This window comes from Staurois parvus, unplaced genomic scaffold (assembly GCF_062004578.1).
Source record: "Staurois parvus isolate SC_StPar_1 unplaced genomic scaffold, SC_StPar_1.0 ptg000049l, whole genome shotgun sequence".
Lineage (NCBI taxonomy): Eukaryota > Metazoa > Chordata > Amphibia > Anura > Ranidae > Staurois > Staurois parvus.
Genome location: NW_028317845.1, coordinates 1,462,592 through 1,476,964, shown reverse-complemented (window position 1 = coordinate 1,476,964; position 14,373 = coordinate 1,462,592). Strand labels below are relative to the sequence as shown.

The window sequence follows — 14,373 nt, the reverse complement described above, 5'->3', positions numbered from 1 at the left end:
TAATTTGCCATTACTTTCAATGGCACCTAGAAACATGGTGCGATTTTGCAAGCTTCATGCGAGGCGAATAGCCGATAATGGTGGCAAATCGTATCGTGTGAAGTTTTTTCCCCAAAAGAAGCTACTGCTTCCCACATTTTAGGTGCCATTGAAAATAATGACACCTGAACCTGTGTTTTGCGACTGTAGTGCGGTTTGGAATTGCGGGCAGAAACGCAGCGATTCTGCCACAATCCCAAAATGCCCAGGTGTGAACGAGGCCTAACAGAGTGGACACCGGAGCTTGATTTGGCTGCTCAGCAGGTGCTTGTACTGAGCATCCAACTGCTACCTTGTGCAAGGGTAACCTGAAGAATAAAGGTTTTTATAGTTTCTCATTGGGGCTGGCGCCTTATTTACTTGCTTAGCAGAGGTGCTTCTGCTGAGTGTTAAAAGAGCCCAACACTCCCCTTTCCTGACAAGCACCCAGACAGTGCTCCTCACACTGCAAGGTCTCTCCCCTCCCTGCTATTCCCCAGGAGTGGTGCTGGAAACAGGCAAGGAGGTGAGTAGGATATAAACAGAGCAATGTTAAAAACTTTAAAAGTTTAAGTCGCCATAAAGCCCCTTTCATTTTTAAGAGTCCCAGACATTCCTAAAAGTACCTCTGCATAATATAAAAAAATAAAAATGAAGGGTTGAGGTCTTTTATCAGGACAAGTAGATTGTCATGAGGGATAGGTAGACTGGGACCCCAATTTAGTTCCTGGACAAGCAGTTTTTAGTTACAAAATGTGCACACTATTTCCATAAATAGCACAATAAAAAAAAAAAGGAAGAAGAGGTAAAAGCCTAAGCTCTCACCTCAACGACAACAACCTCCTCGATTCCCTACAGTCTGGCTTCCGTCCCCTACACTCCACCGAAACTGCCTTACTCAAACTCTCCAACGACCTGCTAACCGCCAAAGCTAATGGCCACTATTCAGTGCTCCTACTCCTTGACCTCTCTGCGGCCTTCGACAAAGTCGACCACCTCCTCCTCCTCAAAAAACTACACTCCCTCGGCCTCAGAGATTATGCTCTCTCCTGGCTCTCATCCTACCTGTCACAACGCTCCTTCAGCGTTACCTATAATGCTACCACCTCCCTCTCACTCCCCCTCTCTGTTGGGGTCCCTCAAGGCTCCGTCCTCGGGCCCCTTCTCTTCTCCATCTACACCTCCTCCCTTGGCCAACTCATACACTCTCACGGCTTCAACTACCACCTATATGCCGACGACACACAAATCTATCTCTCAACCCCCCACCTCACCCCCTTGGTCTCCGCCCGAATCACACACCTACTGAGCGACATCTGACTGGATGTCGCTCCACTTCCTTAAACTGAACCTCTCCAAAACCGAGTTTCTTGTCTTCCCCCCAGCCCGGACACCACCCCCCATTGACTTCTCCATCACATCCAACAACGCCACCATCAAACCCGCCCCGCAGACCAGAGTACTTGGTGTCATTCTGGACTCCAACCTATCCTTCCAGCCCCAAGTCCAATCTTTAACAAACTCGTGCAGACTCCACCTCCGCAACATCGCCAAAATCCGCACGTTCCTAACCCCAGAAACCACTAAACAGCTCATCCACTCCCTCATCATATCACGACTCAACTACTGCAACTCCCTCCTCACTGGCCTGCCTCGCCACTGGCTATCCCCGCTTCAGTCGATCCTGAATACGGCAGCCAGACTCATTCACCTTTCCAACCGCTCCGTTTCCGCCACCCCCCTCTGCCAATCCCTCCACTGGCTTCCGATTGCGCAGCGGATCAAATTCAAAATCCTAACGCTGACGTACAAAGCCGTCCACCACACTGCCCCGAACTACATCACTGACCTAATATCCAAGTACCACCCTACACGCACTCTCCACTCCTCACAAGACCTCCTTCTGTCTAGTTCCCTGGTCTCCTCCTCCCATGCCCGCCTCCAGGACTTCTCCAGGGTGTCACCCATCCTCTGGAACTCCCTGCCCCAACGCATCAGATTATCACCTACTCTCCTCTCCTTTAGGCGCACCCTGAAAACCCATCTCTTCAGGGAAGCCTACCCCACTCCCTGCTAACTTGCCGACCTCCTCCACTCTTCCTACCACTCCATCCCCCACAGCTATCTCCTCCCTCTTAGATTGTAAGCTCGAAAGAGCAGGGCCCTCAATCACCTCATGTTTTGCATTGTATTGTTATTGTTCTGTCACATGTTCTTCCCCCTTTGTAATGTACAGCGCTGAGCAAACTATTGGCGCTTCATAAATACTGAATAATAATAATAAATGTGTTATTAGGCAACCTAAATGAAAGATATTTTTATACTCCATGTCTGGTCATACACACAATCTTCAGCCAATTTCCTACAATTTTAGATAACAAAATGTAGCAAACAGATCAATGCAACTATGAAAGCCATGACATTAGCTCACTTTAGGCTTAGAACTTGACCTTGACACTTTTAGTCATGATGGCAGTTATTTAACATCTACAGTGCTGTAGTAAACTAATCATGATCCAGTTAGGGCTTACCCTGCTATAAAGAGGATCTATTAATAGAATAGCCAGTACAAACAGACATAAGAGTGTGATGTTTCTATAAAGCGTCATTATGTACCATTATACATCACAACACACATCCCTGCTGGGAGAAATAAGTACTTTGCCAATATCTCCTAGATTGTAAGCTCCAAGGAGCAGGGCCCTCGAACCCCTCGTGTATCGCATTGTATTGTTATTGTACGGTCTCATGTATTGTCTCCCATTGTAATGTACAGCGCTGAGCAAACTGTTGGCGCTATATAAATACTGTATAATAATAAATAATATAACCTTCCCCTGCTGAGAATACTATGAAGCCATCATGGTGATCAAGTGGCTTTTATACTCTGAATTGCTAATCCAAAAATTCTGACTTTACTGGCTGCACATTTTTTTTTTTCTAAATCAATGACTCCAGTAAGCATTGAAGTCAAGAGATCAACAAGACATTGAGACAATGAACAATTTCAAGTGAATGGGATGCCCTATGCGCAACGCACAGAATCATGTGAAAATCGTGCACATAAATCACAAGAAGGAGCACTTATTCCTGCTCCAGCATTGCTGAGCTACTTCTGCAGACATGTATTAGGCTCTCCATACACCTTACTATTGGACTGGAAAATCTCATACAATAACAATGTATTATGGAAACCTACCTAAACTATCCAATCAGGCAGGTCCTTGTACTACACGGTTGCTTGTGGATCTAAAGGAGATCGTACAATGATTGTAAAACACAGCAAGCCTTGGGTTGGCCACACACTATACAATGTGATTGTGCAATCTCCTTTAGATTTACCAAAACTATGTAACATGAGGGACACACACACACTTGCTAGATCTAAAGCAGATAACACAATGTATGTATGGTCAGCTTTAGACGGACCAATAATGGGTGAACATCCAATAATAGCAATACTTAGAGCCAATCTCTGGGCAAAATCTTTTTTACACTAATCCCCCCCATTGCTCTTTAACCCATCTTGCGAGGTGTTATGCTTTGCTGACCTAGAGAGCAGGGATGAGTTCAGGCAGGTCTGGATACTAGTCCAAACCTGCCTGAGTTATCTCACCAGGAAGATGTCACTGCACAAAGCCAATCAAAAGCAGCCAGGCCATTCTCTACCCTGCAGCTGTAAGTTTGCAAGGGGCGTGGATTTGTGCAGCTCCTGGGTGGGAGATTATGACTGGCAATCTGCAGTGACATCTTCCTAGTGGGATAGCTCAGGTGGGTTTGGACTAGTATCTGAACACACCTGAGCGTATCCTTGCTAGTGAAGTGTTATACTCACCCAAGTTCCCCCATCCAGGTCTCTCGCTGACACAGTTTCTGCCTGCGAGGGACCATCTAATCTAGAGTTAACATTCACCAGCTAGTTTCCGTCATTTATCTTGGTCAGACGCCACGCCCCTTCTGGATCCCCTCCACCCCAATAGGAATTGTCCATTTTATGCAGGCAGTGAAGTGGATATCTGGAGGAAGGACTCCTCCAAGATGTGAAGAGAGGAGAAGAGAAGATGATCACATCAGCATAGCTTAAAGTAGAACTACAGGCAAAACTTTTTTTTTCGTATTTTGGATAGAGTAAGGGAGGGTATAACCCCTGGCATTTTATTTTTGCCCTCGGTGTCCCACTAGGAAAAATTCACTTCACTTCCTGTCCCACAGTCAAAACAGAAAATGAGAGGAAATCCCTGCAAATTAGGGGAATCCCATGGGGACCCCCAGGTAACCAGAACTAGTGTCCCCATTGGAAGACTTCCCCTCTATTTCTTTTCTGGCGACAACCCTAAACTAGGGATTTTCTTTACTTTCAATGATAAAGGTAGACAGGATAAATAGGGAGGGTGAAGCTCCTTAATGGGGACATAGTCAACAATAAAAACTGACAGGGGTTCTAATCCCTATCCCCTCTATACAAAACAAAAAAAAATATTTTGCCTCTGGTTGTACTTTAAAGCCGCTGAAAGAAACTGCAGGCAGGCAGGCTTTTATTAACCTCTTCCCATCCGGCATAAGTCGATAAACGGCCGAGCAAGAGCACTGTCGATGCGGGGGGGGGGGGGGGGGGGCGTTTCTAAATGTCTCCCGCATCCCATGACTGTGTGCGCTCCCTGGAGGCACGCAGCACCGCGATCTGTGCCTGCTGTGTCCACTGGACACAGCAGAACGCAGATCGCTGTATGGGATCTCTGTGTGAGGTCCCGATTCATGTGATCGCTGACTGGCCAATCAGTGATCACATGAACAGTAGTAAACAAGATGTCACTTTTTGACATCATAGTTTACTACTTCTGAAATCTGTGAATGATCACAGAGGTCACATGGCACAAGGCTATTCACAACAGCCTTGTACCATGTGACAAGCTGTGACCAATCACAGATCCCACAGTATTTCTCAATGGCTGCAAGAATACAGCCAGAGAGAAGGAGAAATTATTGATTTTACAGCCTTTATGGGTGTAAAAGCAATCAGTGTAAAAAAAAAAAAAATCTTCACCCCCAAAAAGTAGTACAGTGTCACCATGGTGACACTGTACTGCTAGGGTGACAGTATGTAAAAAAAATACATAAATATAAAAAAAAAAACTTTCTAAACTAATTTGGGTTATTTTTTTTTTAACAAAGATAGCTGAATATATTTTGGCCAAGATTTATGAAGAAAAATGTATTTGCTAAATTTTATAAGAAAAACATTTTTCAAAATGTTTGGGTCTTTTTCATTTATATAGTAAAAAAAAATAAAAATCCCAGTGGTGAATAAATACCACCAAAAGAAAGTTTTATCTGTCTCCAAAAAATGCTAAAAATGTCATATGGGTACAGTGTCACATGACTGCACAATTGTCAAAGTGTGATAGCGCTGAAAGCTAGCCTGGACTAGAAGGGGGTGAAAGTGTCTGGACTTGAAGTGGTTAAAGAAGAAACATGTAATGTCTCTTCTGAAATAAAATGTTCCTACCTGCCTGCTCGTGGTCTTCGCTGGCGCTTAGTGTCAGAATGACAGCCTCCTGTGCATGTGCAGGAGTGACATCATCGCCCCGCTGGCCAATGAAGAGGCTTTAAGACAGGCAATCAGAAAAAGATGCCGGCACAGGACTGATGGTCAGGTAAGTATTAAAGTGTTAACAAACCCAGGACCCTGCATTCACTATATCTGGTCTCCCACAGTACACAGAACATGGAAATGCAGTTATTTTAGTAAATATAAACTGCTAAATACCTTTTCTCATCAGCAGTTAGAGCAGTCTTGTGTCTATCAGTGTTCAGCTGAGCACTGGTTTAAGCTTGTAGGAGGAGTTTTCATTCTCCCCTGATTGTCCAATGAGGCTGCATAATCCCTGACCCTCTGTCCAGACAGTGCTGAATGGCCCTGTGCTGATCACATGCACTCTCCCAAGGAAAAAAAAACTCTAGCACTACACACCAAACTGAGCATGTGCAGCTTGTCCCCAAGGCTCTGTTCTATCAGGAGATTGACTGGGGTCAGTAGAAGGGGAGGATCACAGAAGAAAGGATCAAACAGCCTTTTTACACAATGCGGAGGATTAATCCCTTAGTGAGTATCACAAGCACACTTTACTGCATATACAGACTGATTTTACTGTCGTGGGTTTAGTAACACTTTAAGCCTTTAGTTCTGATTTAATGTAAGTGAAAAATGAAAGTTGAGAGATTTTTTTTTCTAAAACTAGCAAACAGATAGAAAGGGAGGGGGAATTCTATTCTGGAATCAGGGTTTAAATCAGGACATTTGTATTTTTTTCTCCTTTTTATATTCAACATATGTATCCATCTACATATAAGGACTATATGTTTCTACCTAGAACGGTAGGTGGCCCTGGACTGTGCTGCCAATGTATGTATACTTCATCATCATGTATACAATGTGCCAGTCATAGGCCTCCATAGACATACAACCCAATGATCGATGTCCACAATCAGTATGAACAGAACACTGTCCACACTGAACACCTGAAAGGAGGCGCTCCCCATACACCTCCAGTCCAGTACTGCCCCCACCTGCGTCCATGTCTCTGTGTACAGCACGCTCTTCTATGGCAGCCTGCAGTCTCCTCAGTTGTGTTCAGCTCCTTCCGGCCACCTCCAGGTCCTCCCGTGTTATGAAATGAGAACCAGCCCGGCCTTCACTCATCGGACCCTGTCCGTGTTCATCACCAGCTCATCCACCTCTCCCCCGTCCCGGAGCTCCATCCGCTCCACACTGCACCTCTTCCTGGTTTTAGATCACTGGGATCACATGACAGCCCCCAGCCAATCACAGAGCTTGGAGACCGGGCGTCTGTATTCATGAATAAACTTTATTTAACCGTGGAACACACTCGTCTGGTCATCTTAGTATTTCCTCCCGTCTCCTATGTGTTCATGCTGACTACAAGCTCGTCAGCTAATGGCTTCCCACACAGATCGTGTTCTTCCTCAGGGAGAGGGAGACATGCTTTCTCCACCTTCACACCCACCTGAAGCTACATGGCCTTCAGTAAAGGGGAACTCCGAGGAATCCAAGATATATTTACATATTAGTAAAATGCAATAGAAACTTTTCATATAGCAGCACAAACGTATTTACAAATCCACAAACACGTGAACAGGTCATTAACCCTAGTTTAGGTAACGTTCTATAAAAAAACAGCACAAGAGACAGTCCTTTTAACCGCTTGCCTACCGGGCACTTATACCTCCTTCCTGCCTAGGCCAATTTTCAGCTTTCAGCACTGTCGCACTTTGAATGACAACTGCGCGGTCATGAAACACTACCTATATGAACGTTTTATAATTTTTTCACACAAATAGAGCTTTCTTTTGGTGGTATTTAATCGCCGCTGCGTGTTTTATTTTTTGCACTATAAACAAAAAAAAGAGCAAAAATTGGAAAAAACAATAATCACAGAATATGGATATTCTTAACAGAAACAGATTAAATATGTTCTTTGTTAAGTGTAACCATGACATTCCATCCATAATCCCCATGCAGAAAAATAATTATACCCATATTCCTATCAGAAACAGGTCAAATACGTTACATATGATGTGTAATGATGATATTCCACCCATAATCTTCTTGTGGAAAAATAACTATACCCATATTCTTATAAAAAACAAGTCAAATATGGTCTTTGGCATGTGTATCGACAATAATCCACCCATAATCCCCTTGTAGAAAAATAACTATTCTCATATTCTTATCAGAAACAGGTCAATTGTTTTCCTAGGCATATTTAACCATGATATTCCACCCATAATCCCATGAAGAAAAACAACTATACCAGGGGCGGACTGACTATTCGAGCACTCTGGCACATGCTCGAGGGCCCGGGTTCAGTAGGGGGCCCCATGAGATGCTCCTGGTACCTTTCATTGGCTTTTTTGGGTATGGGCGAAGACACAGGGGCCCCATGATCCCCTATTGCCTGGGGGCCCCATGAGTTGACAGTCCGCCCCTGAACTATACCTACATTCTTATCAGAAACAGGTCGAATGCATTACCTTGGATGTGTAACAATGATATTCCATCCATAATATCCATGCAGAAAAATAATTATACCCATATTCCTATCAGAAACAGGTCAAATACGTTATGTATGATGTGTAATGATGATATTCCACCCATAATCTTCTTGTGAAAAAATAACTATACCCATATTCTTATCAAAAACAGGTCAAATATGGTCTTTGGCATGTGTATCGACAATAATCCACCCATAATCCCCTTGTAGAAAAATAACTATTCTCATATTCTTATCAGAAACAGGTCAATTGTTTTCCTAGGCATATTTAACCATGATATTCCACCCATAATCCCATGAAGAAAAACAACTATACCTATATTGTTATTAGAAACAGGTCGAATGCATTACCTGGGATGTGTAACAATGATATTCCATCCATAATCCCCATGAAGAAAAATAATTATACCAATGTTCTTCTCAGAAATAGGTTATTATGTTCCTTGTTAAGTGTAACCATGACATTCCATCCATAATACCCATACACAAAAATAAATATACCCATATTCCTATCAAAAACAGGTCAAATACATTATGTAGGATGTGTAATGATGATATTCCCCCCGCAATCCCTTTATAGAAAAATAACTATTCTCGTATTCTTATCAGGAACAAGGTAAATGTGTTCCTAGGCAAGTTTAGCCACAATAATCCACCCATAATCCCCATGTAGAAAAATAACTTCTCCTATTCTTATAATAAAAATGTCAAATGTATTCCTAGCCATGATCAACCATGATATTCCACCAATAATCCCCATGTAGAAAAATAGCTATACTCATGGTCTTATCAGAAACAGGTCAAATATGTCCTTGGCATGTGTATCCAAAATAATCCACCCATAATCCCCATGTAGAAAAATAACTATACCCATATTCTTATCAGAAACAGGTCAAATGTGTTCCTAGGCAAGTTTAACCATAATATTCCACCCATAATCCCCGTGTATAAAAGTAACTATTCTCATATTCTTATCAGAAGCAGGTCAAATATGCTCCTTGGCATGGGTATCCAAAATATTTCACCATATTCCCCATGTAGAAAAAGAACTATACCCATATCAGAAACAGGTCAAATACATTACGTGGGATGTGTAATGATGATATTCCATCCATTATCCCCATGAAGAAAAATAATTATACCAATGTTCTTCTTAGAAACAGATTAAATATTTTCCTTGGAATGTGTAACCATGATATTCCTATCAGAAACAGATCAAGTATCGTCCTTGGCATATGTATCCCCATTAATCAACCCATAACCCCATGTAGAAAAATAACTATTCCCATATTCTTATCAAAAACATGTCAAATTTGTTACTTGGTATGTTTAACCATGATATTTTACCCATAATCCCCATGTAGAAAAATAAGTACACCCATATTCTTATCAAAAACAGGTCAAATATAGTCCTTGGCATGTTTAATCATGAAATTTCACCCATAATCCCCATGTGGAAAAATATGTATATGTATTTGATTATCAGAAATAGGTGAAAGATGTTCCTTGATAAGTGTAACTATGATATTCCACCCATAATGCCCTTATATAAAAGTCATTTTCCCCATATTCTTATTTAAAAAGATGAAATGTATTACATGGGATGTGTAACCATTATATTCCATCCATAATCCCCATGCAGATCAATAATAACCACATTGTTATTAGAAATGCGTATATTTTTACTTGGTGTTTGTAATTAATAACAGGGGCGTCCCTAGGCAGGTGCGGGGGGTGCGTGCAGCACCGGTTGACAACTACCGTAGGGGGTAAAACCGGACCCACTCCACGAAAAGGTAAATTGTAAAGAAAGCTGACGATCCCTACAGGATGGATCGGATCTGTATTGATCTGTATTGAGTCCGATTGATTATGCTCCCCAATCCGCAGATCCGATCCATTTTGCGGGGATTGTCGGAGGGGGTGACACCAAGTGTTACCGCACCGGGTGACACCAACCCTAGGGATGCCCCTGATTAATAATCTTCCTTTTTTAATCCTCTTTTTCCAGGTTCCTAATAAAACAGTTCAACATGTAGTGCTTTACACATACATGTACTGTATAACATCAGTAAATCTATTTCTAGAAATATATTGAGTATTGTTTCCATTATTTCTGTATGATTTACTATGACATACAGCTGCATATATATCAGTAAGTGAAGAATTAAACATTAGCTACTACTTAAGGAAAATTAATAATAGCGCCTATGGTCAAAATGATATAACTTACTTATAGTGTACCAGCTGCAAAAAAATCACCATATATAAAGTGTACCAATTAATGCAATAAATAATTTGCGCTAGTAAATATATATAAATATATAAAAAAATATAAAAAAATCATCAAATCATAAGTCCAGAAAAAAAAAAATATATGCCAATACCACAAAAAAGTGCAAAAAAACTTTTTAAGTGCAAAAAACTTTTGTGCAAAAAAATGTCTAAATATGAAAAATTTCACCAAAAAAAACCTTGATAATATGATGGCAGATCATCCATAGAGATATTTTCAGAAACGAAACTCTGCAACACACCAATCCTCATAGATCAAATAACAGGATGAAAAAAACTTTGCAATTAATCGGAAATCCACTTCTCCAAAAGAAAGAGACCACCTTCAATCGTATCCATGGGGGGAAATGCCAGGCACTCGAGAGAAACAGAAAGACTTCATGGTGCAATATTATAAAAACCAATTCCTTTATTAGGTACTCATTGCACTTACTCAAGAGGTGTCCCAGCCGACACCAGCATCAACAGCATGACAGCAATCACATAAAACAAGCCTAGCTACTCAGCACATGCGCAGTAGCTGGTAGCCAAAAACGTAATGACATCACATCAATCAAGCTCCGCCCTACGCGTTTCGTCATCGACGTCCTCACGGAGCGGATAGCTCCGCTCCGTGAGGACGTCGATGACGAAACGCGTAGGGCGGCTCAAACAGCCTTTTTACACAATGCAGAGCATTAACCCCTTAGGTTCCACAGTGAGTATAAAAAGCATGCTTTACTGCATATACAGACTGATGATACTGTTGTAGGTTGAGTAACACTTTCAGTCCTCTGATCCCTCTCACAGCTGTAATCTTCCAGTGCTGCGGGGGTTAATATGAGCCTTGTCATAGGCACTTGTCAAGTGTGCCAACTATGCCTGCCTATACCACACCTCCCTCCTCCATCCATAGAGGCTGTGCTACAGCTAATGCATTGAAATCTGCTAGTCCATCTAACACTCCCCCCCCCCTCAGACTGACAATGCTGAAATCCAAATTTGCTCCCTGTGTCTTCCCTTGCAGTGGGACTACCCTGACACTGCATGGGCTCAATGTTCATTCTCATCTACGGCAGTCATTGGGCTGAATTTGGCCTTTCGCTTGCCATTATCTGGCCCTTGGGGCATTATTCCTCCTACTGATACAAGGTACCATTGCTCCCCATGACAACAGTGTGGCATCATTCCTTCCACTGATATAAACAATGGTACACTATTACCCATTATTTCCTACTATCACAAAAGATGAGGCACTTTCCATGCCACTGACACCAACAATGGGGCAATATTCCTACCACTGACGCCAACAATGGGGCACTATTTTTGTCAATGACACCAACGATGGAGCACTATTCCTTCCACTGACACCAATGATGGAGCACTATTCCTCCCACTGACACCAATGGTGAGGCACAATACCTTCCATGTACACCAATGATGGGGCACTATTCCCCCCACTGACACCAATGATGGAGCACTATTCCTCCGACTGACACCAATGAGGAGGTACCATTCCTCCCTACTGACAACAATGATGGAACACTATTCCTTTTACTGACACCAATGATGGGGTACTATTCCTTCCATTGATACCAATGATGAGGCACTATTTTTTCCACTGACGCCAATGATGAGGCACAATTCCTTCCACATACACCAATGTTGGGGCATTATTTCTCCCACTGACACCAATGAGGGGGACACTATTCCTTCTACTGACATCAATGGTGGGGCACGATTCCTTCCACTGACACCAATGATGAGGCACGATTCCTTCCACTGACACCAATGATGAGGCACTATTGCTTCCACTGACACCAATGATGAGGCACTATTCTTTCCACTGATACCAATGATGGGGCACTATTCCTTCCACTGACACCAATGATGAGGCACTATTCTTTCCACTGACACCAATGATGGGGCACTATTCCTTCCACTGACACCAATGATGAGGCACTATTGCTTCCACTGACACCAATGGTGAGGCACTATTCTTTCCACTGACACCAATGATGGGGCAGATTGATGATACTGTTGTAGGTTTAGTAACACTTTCAGTTCTCTGATCCCTCTCACAGCTGTAATCTTACAGTGCTGCGTGGGTTAATATGAGCCTTGTCATAAGATGCTTCCTGGAGGGACACTTCCTGGAGGGAGGGCGCCGCCATCTTGTACGGAAGGACTTTGGGATTGGTCATGGTAATATGCTGCGCAGCACCCAATTACACCAACCGGCAAGGGAAAGGGATGTAGGGTGCCGTTTTACATGTATGTGTAAGCAATGTGTTGCATGTATGTGCATTCATGTATGTTACATGTATGTGTAAGCAATATGTTGCATGTATTTATGTGTATGTATAAGCAGTATGTTGCATGAATGTGTAATATGTTGCATGTATGTGTATGCATGTTACATGTGTAAGCAGTTTGTTGTATGCACATGTATGTATGTTACATGTATGTGTAGGCAGTTTGTACTATGTGTATGTATGTTACATGTATGTGTAAGTAGTATGTTGCATGTATATGAAGCAGTGTGTTTGTATATTGAATACATGTGTCTGCAGTATATACAGTATGTGTATGCAGTGTGTATGTATGTTGCATGTACAGTATGTATATAAGTTGGATGTGTGTGTATTTTGTACGCATGTATAGTATATGTATGCAGTATGTATGTATGCTGTATGCAGTATGTACAGTATTTGTATGCAGTGCGTATGTATATTGAATGCATGTGTATGCAGTATGTGCAGTATATGTATGCAGTGTATGTATGTTGTATACATGTGTATGCAGTATGTACAGTATGTGTATGCAGTGCGTATGTATATTGAATGCATGTGTATGCAGTATGTACAGTATGTGTGTGCAGTGTGTATGTATATTGCATGCATGTGTATGTACAGTATGTGTATGCAGTGTGTATGTTGCATGTGCAGTATGTATGTAAATTATATGTATGTGTATTTTGTACACATGTACAGTATATGTATGCAGTGTGTATGTATATTGAATGTATGTGTATGCAGTGGGTGGTTAATATGAGCCTTGTCATAGGACGCTTCCTGGAGGGACACTTCCTGGAGGGAGGGTGCCGCCATCTTGTACGGAAGGACTTTGGGATTGGTCATGGTAATGGCAGTGCGTATGTATATTGAATGTATGCGTATGTAGTGTGTATGTATATTGAATGTATGTGTATGCAGTATGTACAGTATGTGTATGCAGTGTGTATGTATATTGAATGTATGTGTATGCAGTATGTACAGTATGCGTATGCAGTGTGTATGTATATTGCATGCATGTGTATGTACAGTATGCGTATGCAGTGTGTATGTATATTGCATGCATGTGTATGTACAGTATGCGTATGTAGTGTGTATGTATATTGCATGCATGTGTATGTACAGTATGTGTATGCATTATGTATGTTGCATGTACAGTATGTGTGTGAATTAAATGTATGTGTATTTTGTACACATGTACAGTATATGTATGCAGTGTGTATGTATGTTGTATGCATGTGAAGGCATATGCATAGGTGATACTGCTCTACTATGTGTAGGAGGGTGAGCGTGAAAAGAATCACAGGGGGAACTGTACGCTGAGTTGTATATACTTTGGGTTTCTAAACTATGTTATATACACCTGACCACCTGCACTATGTATGTTACAGATGATTGATTCATACAATCTGTACATAGGCTCAGGTTTTAAATCCTGCCCACTGTTAGTGATTTTTCCACACCCACCATTGGTCGTGCAGCACTACCCACCACTCAGCCCCCTTCTCCATCTCCATTCTCAGGAAGTCTGATCTTCAAAAGTTCTTAGATATGCACATCTAAGCAGCTCACCACACACCTTACAATCTGATTGTACAATCGTCTTTAGGTCTACTCACAGCTGTGCCTGCCTGAATATATAGAAATTGACTGGAAAGTTGGGTAGATTCTCATGTTACATAGTTTGGGTAAATCTAAAATGGATAATACAGTCA

General features: G+C 42.0%; 1 protein-coding gene across 1 annotated transcript in view; it reads right to left on the bottom strand.

Annotated features, from left to right (window-relative positions):
• The window catches only part of ATG4B (autophagy related 4B cysteine peptidase), a 37,612-nt gene extending 30,794 nt beyond the window's left edge, over positions 1-6,818 (bottom strand). The window contains exon 1 of the mRNA XM_089665695.1: positions 6,586-6,818. Within this exon, the coding sequence (XP_089521821.1) occupies positions 6,586-6,595 (10 nt within the window). The 5' untranslated portion in view covers positions 6,596-6,818. The remainder of the gene's footprint in view (positions 1-6,585) is intronic.
• Positions 6,819-14,373: the final 7,555 nt, after the last annotated feature.